This window comes from Hyperolius riggenbachi, chromosome 2 (assembly GCF_040937935.1).
Source record: "Hyperolius riggenbachi isolate aHypRig1 chromosome 2, aHypRig1.pri, whole genome shotgun sequence".
Classification (NCBI taxonomy): domain Eukaryota; kingdom Metazoa; phylum Chordata; class Amphibia; order Anura; family Hyperoliidae; genus Hyperolius; species Hyperolius riggenbachi.
The window spans coordinates 463393171-463406001 of NC_090647.1; the positions used below are offsets into that span (position 1 = coordinate 463393171).

Here is a 12831-nt window from a genome sequence, read left to right on the forward strand (position 1 = left end):
TACATACTACAGTATTGATTGAGTATAAGTTTAAAAGCTTGCCATTTCCCTTCAGTGTCTTCCCCTTGTAGTACATTATCCCAGTTCACCAAACTTAGTGCCTGCCTAATTTGAGTGAACTTTGCTTTTCTAAAGTTCATAGTTTTAGTAGTCCCGCTGCCCCGTGGCCTATCAGTCACCAGCTCAAACGTTATCATGTTGTGATCACTATTTCCCAAATGTTCTTGAACCTGCACATTTGATACATTATCTGGTCTATTAGAAATGATCAGATCCAGTAACGCATTCCCCCTAGTTGGTTCAGTTACCATTTGAGTCAAGTAATTGTCCTGTAGTGCTGCCAGAAATCTGCTGCTTTTACCAGAATGGGTAGCCTCAATACTCCAGTCAATGTCTGGAAAGTTGAAGTCGCCCATAATTATGACCTCATTTTTACCTGCAGCTTTTTCAATCTGCTGTAGTAATCGCAGTTCTGCAGCTTCATTAATAAGAGGTGGCCTGTAGCATACCCCAATAAGCAATTGGCAACTTTTATTTCCACCATGAATATTTACCCAAACGGACTCCACATCTTCGCAATCTTCCTCCATCTCATCGTTGAGGACAGCTGTAAGAGAATTCTTAACAAAGAGACAAACCCCTCCACCTTTTTTCCCTGTTCTATCCCTCCTAAACACATTGTATCCTTTTAAATTAGCTATCCAGTCATGGCTTTCATCCATCCATGTCTCGGTTATTCCCACAATGTCATAGCCTTTGTCATTCAGAATGAACTCTAGTTCGTCTATTTTATTTGCAAGGCTCCGAGCATTGGTTAGCATGCACTTTATATTTTTACCACCACATTTACCAATTTTGTTTACATGAAATTGGCTACTTGAATTTTTACCAACCTCAATCTTTACACTGTCCCCACCCCCCTCTCCACCCTCCATAATGATAGGTTCCCACTGTCTTTTTACCTCATCTTGTCTATGTATTGAGACTTTATCCTCCCGCCTCCCCCCAGATCCTAGTTTAAAATCTCCTCCAACCGTTTAGCCATCTTCTCCCCCAATGCACGCAGTTGCTGTTGAATGGTTTTATGGGGATGTATGTGTGTCTTTTGGAGGGAGGAAGTAAGTCTGCTCCAAGAAGTTTCAGCTTGTAGTGTTGGTGGTATAATGGTTAGGATAGCAGCCTACCAAGCACTAGACTTGGGGTTGATTCCCGGCCAATGTATGTAAGCTGGCTTTTGAAATCCTACAATTCTCTAAGCAAGCTCATTTTTTCTCTTGGATATATCACAATGGTACATGCTAGGCTGGCTTCAGCATGTAGCATTGTAGTGTGTTGTGTTGGTGGTATAATGGTTAGGATAGCAGCCTACAGAGCGGTAGGCCTGGGTTCAATTCCTGGCCAATGTATACGAGTTGGCTTTTGAAATCCTACAAATCCCTAAGCAAGCTCATTTTTCTCTTGGATATATCATAATGGTACATGCTAGGCTGGCTTCAGCATGTAGTGTTGGCGGTGGTATAGTGGTGAAGAGAGCTGCCTACCAAGCACTAGACCTGGGTTCGATTCCCGGCCAAGGTATGTAAGCTGGCTTTTGAAATCCTACAATTCCCTGGAAGACTAGAAGAGAGGGAAAAAAAGGACTAAGGGAACAGTTAATAGGGTCTATGGGCTACCATACAGCATAAACAAGGTTCCATTTGCGATTACTTTAATTTTTCCGCCAGAATTCCGCTGAATTTCGCAAAAATCCGGCAGAATTTTCATAGCGACGGAATTCAGCGCTGGCGGAATCCGCGAATTCCGGCGGAACGGAATTTGCTCTTTCCGATCATCCCTACTGTTAACCTGCGATTTCTGAGGCTGGTTACTCTGATAACTTCTCCTCCGCAGCAGAGGTGACTCTTGGTACACACGCTGCAACACACACACACATACACACATACACACAAACACACACATGCTGCAGCACACACACACACACACATACACACACACACGCTGCAGTGCACACACACACGCTGCAGCACACACACACGCTGCAGCACACACACACACACACACACACACGCTGCAGCGCACACACGCTGCAGCACACACTCAGGGCCCTTTTCCACTAGCAATCGCTAGCGGTCACGCTGAACGCTAGCGATTGCTGAATCGCAATTAGCGGCGATTCCCCGACGTTCGCGGCCGCGATTTTGCTATGCTATGCACTGCATAGCAAAATCGCGGCAAAAGTCGCGGCGCGATCGCGATCAAGTAAAAAACGAATCGCGGTAGTGGAAATTACCTACCGCGATTCCTATGTTAAAAAGCAAACCGTAGCGATTGTAAAATCGCTAGCGGTTTGCGGTTTTGCGATTCAGCCAGCGCAAACGCGCTGGTGGAAAAGGGCCCTCACGCTGCAGCACACACGCACACACACGCTGCAGTACACAACAGAAAAGCAGTGACTGGGGCTCTTGGTTACGTTTTAACACGTTTAAGCTCACCAACTGTGCCAAATTGTCCCCGATCTGGTGAGTCCTACTCTAACCAGGCAAAATGCTAGTTTTTATCAGTTTTAGTGGGAACCATGCCAAAAGCCCAAGGGTCAACTAAATGGTAGAAATTAAATTAAAAACCCCTCACCTTCTACTAGCTACTAACTGAACTATGGCCTCCGCTCATTTATATGCTTAACTGTGCTAGAGGTGGGCGTGGTTATGCGCGCTCACAGGGGAAAATAATATATGTCAGGGGATGAGCAGCACAAACCAAATTTTATGCAATACTATGCAAAGCATGCACGCAGCACTGGAGAACCCCAATCTCCATAAGAAATATATAGACACTGTTTTCCTCTTGTGTGCTGCAGCCCCTCTGTATTTATATATTTCTTATGGAGATTGGGGTTCTCCAGTGCTGTGTGCATGCTTTGCATAGTATTGCATAAAATTTGGTTTGTGCTGCTCATCCCCTGACACGTGCGCGTCCCGCTGCGCAGCACCGATTGCGCGCAGAACTCCTAAACACACAGAAAAGCTGTGAATTCTCTTCACCGACCTGAACTCAGGTTTATTGATCACAGCTACTTTTTCCTACCCCGAGCTCAGGTCGGGGTTACCGGCAGGTAGGTTAAAGCAAACCTGTAAGGGGAAAAAGTGCCCCTGGAGGGTTATTCGCTTCGAATTCTAAAGAGGCTTCCCCCATCCTCCACAACAGAGGGGATCCAGCACTGGGACCCCCTGAAGATCTTCTTGTCGTCATAGTAGAGGCTCTCCACTCTGGCTGTGGCGGAAATAGCTGATCCCTATTGTGCTTGGCTATTGTTGCCGGCTTCTGCTCCGGACTGCCAGTGCAGGATCCGGCTGGCAGAGGGGGTTATGGAAGTCTCATTAGGATCCACATGCTCTCTCCCCGCCTCCCCCCCCCCCCCCCAACCCACTCCTGATGTTAGTATCCCCCCAGTGGCACTGTTTTCGCTTGCAGGTTTACTTTAACTATCTCTAGTTAGCTTAAAGTGTAATTCCACCTTTCCTTAAAGGAATACTGTAGGGGGGTCGGGAGAAAATGAGTTGAACTTGCCCAAGGCTTCTAATGGTCCCCCGCAGACATCTTGTGCCCGCGCAGCCACTCACGATGCTCCGGCCCCGCCTCCGGTTCACTTCTGGAATTTCAGACTTTAAAGTCTGAAAACCACTGCGCCTGCGTTGCCGCGTCATCACTCCCGCTGATGTCACCAGGAGCGTACTGCGCAGTCCCCGTATGGTCTGTGCCTGCGCAGTACGCTCCTGGTGACATCAGCAGGAGCGAGGACACGGCAACGCAGGCGCAGTGGTTTTCAGACTTTAAAGTCTGAAATTCCAGAAGTGAACCAAAGGCAGGGACCGGAGCATCTGTGAGTGGCTGCGCAGGCACAGGACGTCTGTGGGGGTCCATTAGAAGCCCCAGGTAAGTTCAACTCATTTTCCCCTTACCCCCCCCCCCCAACACACACACACGGCTGTGGAGTCGGTCCAAAAATCCTCCGACTCCTCAGTTTAGGATTCCTCCGACTCCTCGACTCCGACTCCTCTAATTTGCATATTACAATTTTGTTGATTAAAAGTATGTAACATGAAATTCGTCTCTTAACTGCCAACGCTTAGGAATTTTACAAGACAACTGAAGTGAGAAGGATATGTAGACTACTATATTTATTCCCTTTAGACTAAAACTAGTCCTTGGTAAGAGTACTTGTAAAAGATACAAACCGGAACAAAGAACATCTATCAGGCCCTAGGCAATGTAAGTGTGGGTACATGTAAGAATGATGTGCAGGTACTCTGCAGGGGAATGAGGAGATTGTAAACAGACAACACCTCTGTGTTCAATGTGCACAGCATTCTCAGTGGATTCCCTGCAGCTCTGTGGGGAGTGCATATGTAGAGTATAGTACTACTGTGTAACAAAGTAAACCTGAGACAGATGAAATTAAAGTTTTATACATACCTGGGGCTTCCTCCAGCCGCCTTCAGGAAATTCAGTCCCTCGTTGTCCTCCTCCACCACCTGGATCTTCTGCTATGAGTCCAGGTACTTGAGCCAGTCAGGCGTAGTGCGCATGCACACACTCCGCCGCCAGGAGCATACTACACCTGTGCAGCACTATTGCGCAGGTGCAGAATGTTCCTGGCTGTGGGAGCGGCATGCGGCCGGACAGCGCTGACTGGCTGAATTACCAGGACTCATAGCAGAAGATCCGGGTGGTGGAGGACAGCGAGGCACTGATTAGCCTGAAGGGGGCTGGAGGAAGCCCCAGGTATGTATAAAACTTAACTTTTCATCCGTCTCAGTTACCCTTTAATTTGTAGTCACCAAACCAAATTTTAACAACATATCAAATTATTTGATTTCATCAGCAAAGGGAGTGCATACATTTGCATAAATCAGCATCAATGCAGAATTATTTCCATCTCGTTGACCATCTCTATTAGTGACACAGCTACACATCAGGCTTTATTCTTACAGCATAGATGTTATTTAGTATATATAAGAGATTCCTGTGTACACATCAGATATACAGTCACAATCAGATATGTATATCTGACCTTAAAAATACGGGGACTGCTTTATTGAAGCAGCAAAAGCGTACTCAAAGTGTAAAAATTGCAAAAAAGGGATGCATTGATTGTAAGGTGTCCCCACAGATGGCAACAACCTCCCAAATAGACCTCCATCTATTCAGCTTGAGATAAATTATATAATAAGTTTGCAAATATCGTATTCATGATTTAAACCTTTAGGTTCCAAGGTATCAAGTCTTTTTATCCAAAAATACTCCCTTTTTAGCAATTCCTTAAGTCTGTCACCTCCCCTCCTCAGTGGCGGCACCCTTTCCAAAACCTGCACCCTTAAAGCCAATGGGTACCACATTAAAAATAAAAAAGTCAGATACTCACCTAAGGAGAGAGAAGGCTCGGTCCTAATGAGCCTTCCCTCTCCTCTCCCGATGCCCTTGGTGCTGTGCTGGCTCCCCCGTTCGCGTCCGCCGCCGCAGGGACTTCAGAGGTCATCGGGAGCACTCGGGCTTCCGAAGACGGGCCGCTCCATGCTACGCACGTGCGAGTGTGTCATAGAGGGCGCTCGCGCATGCGTAGTATGGAGCAGCCCGTCTTCGGGAGCCCGAGTGCTACCGAAGGCTTCCGAAAGCTCCCTTCGGCATGCGGAAGTGGCTGCCACGGGGGATCCTGCGCGGGACCGGGCACCGGGAGGAGAGGGAAGGCTCATTAGGACCGAGCCTTCCCTCTCCTTAGGTGAGTATCCGACTTTTTTATTTTTTAAATGGTAAACACTCACTTTAATTGAGACACATTGTGTCCAAATTTACAAAAATGTTCAGAAACAGTCAGCTCTTGATTCTTAGTCCTAATACTAGATTTATGCGAAGCAATTCTGTCCCTGAGGCACTGGGTGGTTTGACCCACATATCCAGTGCCACAGGGACATTTCAGCAAATAGACCACATATTTCGACTCACATGTAAAATACCCATTAATTTTGAATTTCGACCCTCTACTCGGATGTGTGAATGCGTCCCCTTTGACAATGTGACTACATAGGTGGCATCCAAGACAGGGAAAATTACCCTTCCTGGTAGCCACACCCATTTCATTCCTAAGGGTCAACTCCAGAGAGTTGAAAAGATTGTAAGTAATCCGGAGATGAAAGAAATAAGGTTGAAAGAGATGATATACATTTCTGGCTAGGGGCTACCCAGCGATGTGTTTGGAAAAAGATTTTGACATGAGAGCTTGCAAAGGAAGATTTGGAGTCCAAAAAACTACATTCAGAAGTGAAAGGGCAGAGATTAGGGATAGAATTCCACTAGTCACAACATACAATGTATTGTCAGAAAAAATAGGTGCTATAGTTAACAAACACTGGTCGATTTTAAAACAAGGATTGCCCATTGTACGTGAATTTCATGTGCATCCACTCTTGTCCTTCAAAAGAGCACCATCTTTGAGGGATAGGATGGTTAAGGGTGACATTGGTACTGAGATTGCACGGGTGACTACCAGGAAGGGTACTTTTTCCTGTCACCTATGTAGTCACATTGTCAAAGGGGACACAGTCACACATCCGAGTAGAGGGTCGAAATTCAAAATTAATGGGTATTTTACATGTGAGTCGAAATATGTGGTCTATTTGCTGAAATGTCCCTGTGGCACTGGATATGTGGGTCAAACCACCCAGTGCCTTAGGGACAGAATTGCTTCGCATAAATCTAGTATTAGGACTAAGAATCAAGAGCTGACTGTTTCTGAACATTTTTGTAAATTTGGACACAATGGCCTCAATTCACTAAGATCATGCTGGAGATGAGGCAAGAGAAAACTTACCTCCTGACAGATTGCCTGAGGTAAAATGTTTCCTGAATACTACATGCCTTATCACCATGGTGATAACTATAGAAATGCAGGAGATAAGCTTAGTGAATTGAGGCCAATGTGTCTCGATTAAGGGTGCAGGTTTTGGAAGGGGTGCTGCCACTGAGGGGAGGTGACAGACTTAAGGAATTGCTAAAAAGGGAGTATTTTTGGATAAAAAGACTTGATACCTTGGAACCTAAAGGTTTAAATCGTGAGTACGATATTTGCAAACTTATTATATAATTTATCTCAAGTTGAATAGATGGAGGTCTATTTGGGAGGTTGTTGCCATCTGTGGGGACACCTTACAATCAATGCATCCCTTTTTTGCAATTTTTACACTTTGAGTACGCTTTTGCTCCGCGTATGTCATTTTGCGGACGTTTTAGGCGCTTTTGTGACTGGACGCACACATATGTACGGGTGTGTCGTGTCAATAGTCTTTATGCGGACGTTGTAGGCATGATCGCGATTGGCTATGACCAATGCGTACGTATATACGGATGTGATGCGTAGAAGTCTTTAGGCGGACGTTGTCGGCATATTCTATGCGTACGTGCATTGCGTATCCGCGTATTTTTCAAGCGGACGTTGTAGGCTTACAGGTGATTGGTTGGGTGTCCCACAGTATGGTAATTGTTTTCTTTGAGCCAGAGAAACAATAAGTGAGACATTGGAGGGTGTTTTAAAATGTTTGAAATGTGAATTCATGTTCGAATTGGAAATTGGAATTGATTTTAATTATGATTGATACGTTGTTATGAAATTTATCTAAATTTGCGATCAAATTCACATAATAGCTTTGTGATTGGTAGATCTCACTCATGAATATGCAAATTGTAAGTCTTCCATCAGGTCCTCTTGAGACCTATACAAGATGTGTGTGATGTGTAATGGATTGTCAGACTCTGCAATGATTTGAGGAAGAGACATCGAAACGCCTGTGCGTTATTATGCAGACCTGTTTATTTGTGTCTTTTTAATAAGAGCTATAAATAAAGAAACTTGAATATTGGATGGTGCGGACCTTTGATGACAGCTGATATTTCCCTGTGACTCCAGGGGTGGTCTCTGCACATCTAATCCATTGGTGCAGCAACGCTGGTTCGATTAATAAAAATATTGTTGAAAGGAAAAAATTTAATTAGATGCAGTAAAACGTTTATTCCAATAATATAAGTTGGCGTGGGGAAAAATACTTTCCACTGTGTCTTCAAAACTTGAAGATGTGTTAGTGGAGAGCACCTGCTAATTAGTTATGTAACGAGGTGAATTCTATTCTGTGCTTACACAAGTCTGCTTGTCCACCAACAGTACATCCGAGAGCTTCAGGAGCTCCTGCACCAGCATGAGCAGAAGATCCTGCAGCAGCTGACTAAGATAAACGATACCGAGGTAAGGACTGTCACTATTCCTCCTTTATACCCATTACCTTCTTTGTTTTTCATGTAGGAATGTTGCCCCCAAGTCAGAGATTCCTGATTTATCAATACAGGCAGAAAGTTGCAGAAATGTGGATTGTAATGTAGCTATCAGTCTGATCTCAGCTTCTGATTTAGACTCTGCTTGGCGGCTTCCCCACTTGGCTCTCGTTTTCCTTTTTTGCTGTCTTGATAAATCGGCCACACTGTCTGGGTTACTCTTGAACAGGGCTGTGGAGTCGGAGTTGGAGCCAGGGCAATTTTGGGCACTTGGAGTTGGAGTCGTGGTTTCAAGAACTGAGGAGTCGGGAGTTGGAGTCGGATAATTTTTGTACAAAATCCACAGCCCTGTTAAGTAATAGACTAAGGAGTCTGAGTCTGGGCCGTTTTGGGTACTTGGTGTTGAAGTCGTGGTTTCATAAACTGAGGAGTCTGAGTTGGAGTCGAAGATTTTAGTACCGACTCCACAGCCCTGCTCTTGAAGACACATTAACTAGTTTACTATCCATATCAACAGACTTGGACAAAACTACTGTTCACAAATCTGATTTTAAGCATGCATAGCTAACAGATTGTTTGTTTGTTTGTTTGTTTGTTTGTTTGTTTTGCTGTTCTGGTCTAGAAAGGCTTAGCAAGAACTGTACGTAGGTAGCTTTAACTTTGTGCTGTAGTAAGTCTGTCATCCTGCGGGTGCTGAACAGACACATCTGGTCCTCTACTGTTGTAGGGAAAACTATGATATGGAGCCCTTTTCCCATAACTACTAATTCCTGCCATCCTCCCAAGATGCTACCAGCCATATCTGGTAGAAATTTCCTCTCTATAGAAGAAAGCTTGTTTCTCTCAACTGAAGCAATAGTGATGTGATAAAGCTGGGAATCAAAGTACATCAAAAGCACTCCGACATCATTTTCACAGCCTGTGTAGTACGACACATCAGAAGCACCAGTGATGTTGCCTCTTCACTGCTGCCTTCACCATCCTCCATTCATATTCGGCTTCTTTCAGCTGTTGCATAGGCATATTCATAGCTTCACATATGCGGTCTATCCATCTTAGCCTTTGTTGTCCTCTTCCTTGCTTGCCATCAAGGATTTTTCCAAAGAATCAGGTCTTCTCATTATGTGACCAAAGTATTTGAGATTTAATAATACAGTAGTATCAGCCCTTGTAGTGAACACTCTGACCTTATTTATTTAAGTATTGATTGGTTAGATCTTCTAGCAGTCCAGGGAACTCCCAGTAGCTTTCTCCACACCCACAATTCAAAAGCATAAATGTTTCTATGCTATGCATGACCTTATTTATAGTCAAACTTTCACAGCCATATGTCACTACTGGGAAGATCATGGCTCTAACTAGCCTGATCTTTGTTAGTAAAGTGATATCTCTCTCCTTTAGTATCTTGTCTAAACTTGCCATCACTTCCCTTCCAAGCAACAAGCATCACAAGGCTGCAGTTACTATCTGCAGAGATCTTCAATCCCAGGAAGAAGAAATGTGTTGCTTCTTTCTCCTTCTATGTGCAGATGGTTTATTGGAGCAGATGACATGACTTTTTAGTTTTCTTGATGTTAAGCAGTAAACCAGCTTTGGCGCTTCCATGCTTGACATTGACTAGGCTATTTAAAGTGTATCTGAGATGGGGAAATAAAAATTGTTGTGTACCTGGGGCTTCCTCCAGCCCCCTTCAAGCCATTGGCTCCTTTGCTGTCCTCCCAGGCCGCCTTGATCCTCTGCTAGCTGGCCCGGTAAATCCACAGGTCAGCTTCACTTGACGCAAGCACAATCCGACCGCGTGCACATCTGTCGTGCTCTTGTTGTTGGCAGTTGTTGGTACTACTGCACAGGCGCATAACTGTGATGGGGGACTTGCGCATGGCCGGGCTGCACATGGGCCAACTTGTGGATTTACCTGGCCGGCTAGCGTAAGATCAAGGTGGCCCGGAAGGACGGCGTGGGAGCTTATGGCCTGAAGAGGACTGGAGGAAGCCTGTGGTATGTATAAATTCCCCCCCCCCCCCCCCCCCTTTTCGCCTCTCAGGTTTCCTTCAATTCTTCCTCAGTTTCAGCCATCAGAGATATCATCAGCATATCTCAAATTGTTAAAGAGAATCTGTATTGTTAAAATCGCACAAAAGTAAACATACCAGTGTGTTAGGGGACATCTCCTATTACCCTCTGTCACAATTTCGCCGCTCCCCGCCACATTAAAAGTAGTTAAAAACCGTTTTAAAAAGTTTGTTTATAAACAAACAAAATGGCCACCAAAACAGGAAGTAGGTTGATAAACAGTATGTCCACACATAGAAAATACATCCATACACAAGCAGGCTGTATACAGCCTTACTTCTGAACCTCTAGAGATCACTTGTGTGTGTTTACCTTCTGACCCCTTCAGCTCTCACCCACTGAAGTGACAGGCTTCCTGCAGACAGCTCTGCCTATGTGGTTAATTCCTCAGTATGTGACCTTCCAGCTCCTTTCACAGCCTAGGATTTTTATCCAGCTCTCTTCTATCACTGATAAGATATCAGAGAAGCTGCTGGCTTATGTAAATAACACACACACTGGAGTGTGCATAGAGGAACAGATCTGCACGGAAGAGTTGGCAGCCTTCCAGACACAGGCCGACAAGTCTGACAGGGGAAAGATACATTGATTTATTACAGAGACTGTCATAGTATAAAGTGCTGCAGTAAGCCACAACACATTAGAATAGGTTTAGGAACTTGTAGGATGGTAGAAAAAACGTTGTAATTTTTGTTACAGAGTCACTTTAAAGCGGGCCTGAACTCAGAACTTTTTTCTCTGCTTTAAAAAATAAGCAACAGTATAGTAACCTTTTTTAAAGAAAAAAAAATATTTCCTTGTTACAGCTTATAGAGCTCCTCAGAGATGCAGCAGTGTGGTTTGTTGCTGGGAGCACAGAAATGGTTAACTTACTGTGTTTACATATTCGCTCTCAATTAAGCAGACAGGTGGAAGATAAAATTACATGGGCTCCTTACTTGCTGAGAAGGGAGAACTAGATAGGCTGTTCTCTATAAACACAAACTGGGCGGTTTTCCATCTCTCTTGTGTAAGTTCAGGACGGCTTTAATGCCCAATATTTTATTTCCAGCATGCGACTCATCCAAACCAGGTTTTCACATTATATATTCGACATACAAGTTAAATAAGGAGACAATATGCAACCTTGTCAGTTATGCTATACTCAGATCTACTGTATATGCAGACTAAGAATCAACAGAATTAAGTACCAGTAAGCAAAATTCCGCTAAATATCCTGACTAATATTTTACCAATAAACCAAAATATTTATGTAGCTCAAATGAGTGGAGGAAACCTTTCCGGAATCTGTCCATGTGGATGATTAAATTGGTTGGTGCAGATCATTTTGTCCAGGGCTGGTACAGAAAGCGACCATCATGTTCAGGCACTCTAATCTGGTGTGACTATCGTGCTGTGGATCTATAGCAATGCTGGGTTCCTAGATAATTGCCCATAGACTCTTTTGACCCTCCTCTCATTAGTTTCACTTTTAACCACTTCAGGGCCACAGTGCTAACCCCCCCCCCCCCCCCCTTAAAGACCAGGCTATTTTTTGTTTAACTGGCCACTGCAGCTTTAAGGCCAAGCTGCAAGGCCGCACAGCACAGCTCAAAGCAGGAGATGCGCGCGCAATCTCCTGCAGTAGCCGGCCCCAGGACCTGATGACAATTTTTACATCAATAATTAAATTTTTTTGTTTTAATCAGGCCATTATTCAGGAAAACGCCTCTTTGAAGTTGTCATTGAAGCTGCAAGAGACTGAGGTGGAAGTTGTGAAATCTGCCCTGGCACAGAACACCAGCGATGCAGCAAGGAACTGGATTGAAGAGAAGCTGATGCTACAGAAAGATGTGAGTTTTTCTGGTTCTAGCATGAATAGAATACAGGTCTGTAGAGATTATACTGTCAGGTTTTCCTATATTTAAAAATATTTGATTCACACTCCAAGCAGTTTTTGTGCTATGGAACTAATGCTGGTAACAGGAAAGTTAGGGTGTGGGGATTGAAAACACAGATGCAGAGCTGAAACCATTCCTATTGATGTATATGAGCAGATCAGTGCACATTGTTCATTCAATAACATACTGCATCCATTACTGAAGAAAGTGTGTGTGTTTGTGTGTCAGTGTATTTTATTCCTAAAGTCTGTATTATTTTTTTTCCCCAGCTCACTGCATTGAGCATGAAGCTTGCAGATACAGAGTATTCAAAGTCTGAAGCTATCCAGAGACTAATGAGACATGTAAGCACTCTCTTTTCCAAACTTTTTTTTTTTTTTTAAAGCAAGGCGCAATGTTTGTGATCTGTACCAGTGAGTGCAGAATAGTTCTAAATTCTACATCTGAAGCAAAATGTTAGGCTAGGTTTCCACCTGTGCGTTTTGTGTCCAATTTTTCTCTGAGAAAATTCGAATTGATTTGGCAAGTAATGGTAGTGAATGGAGCAGTTTCCATTGAATGC

At 44.2% G+C, this 12831-nt stretch overlaps 1 protein-coding gene across 1 annotated transcript in view; it reads left to right on the forward strand.

The window, feature by feature from the left end:
• The window catches only part of SPAG5 (sperm associated antigen 5), a 99677-nt gene that overhangs the window by 74885 nt on the left and 11961 nt on the right, over positions 1–12831 (forward strand). Inside the window, exons 22-24 of the mRNA XM_068270157.1 lie at positions 8210–8290; positions 12078–12221; positions 12539–12613. Coding sequence (XP_068126258.1) covers positions 8210–8290; positions 12078–12221; positions 12539–12613 — 300 coding nt within the window. The remainder of the gene's footprint in view (positions 1–8209; positions 8291–12077; positions 12222–12538; positions 12614–12831) is intronic.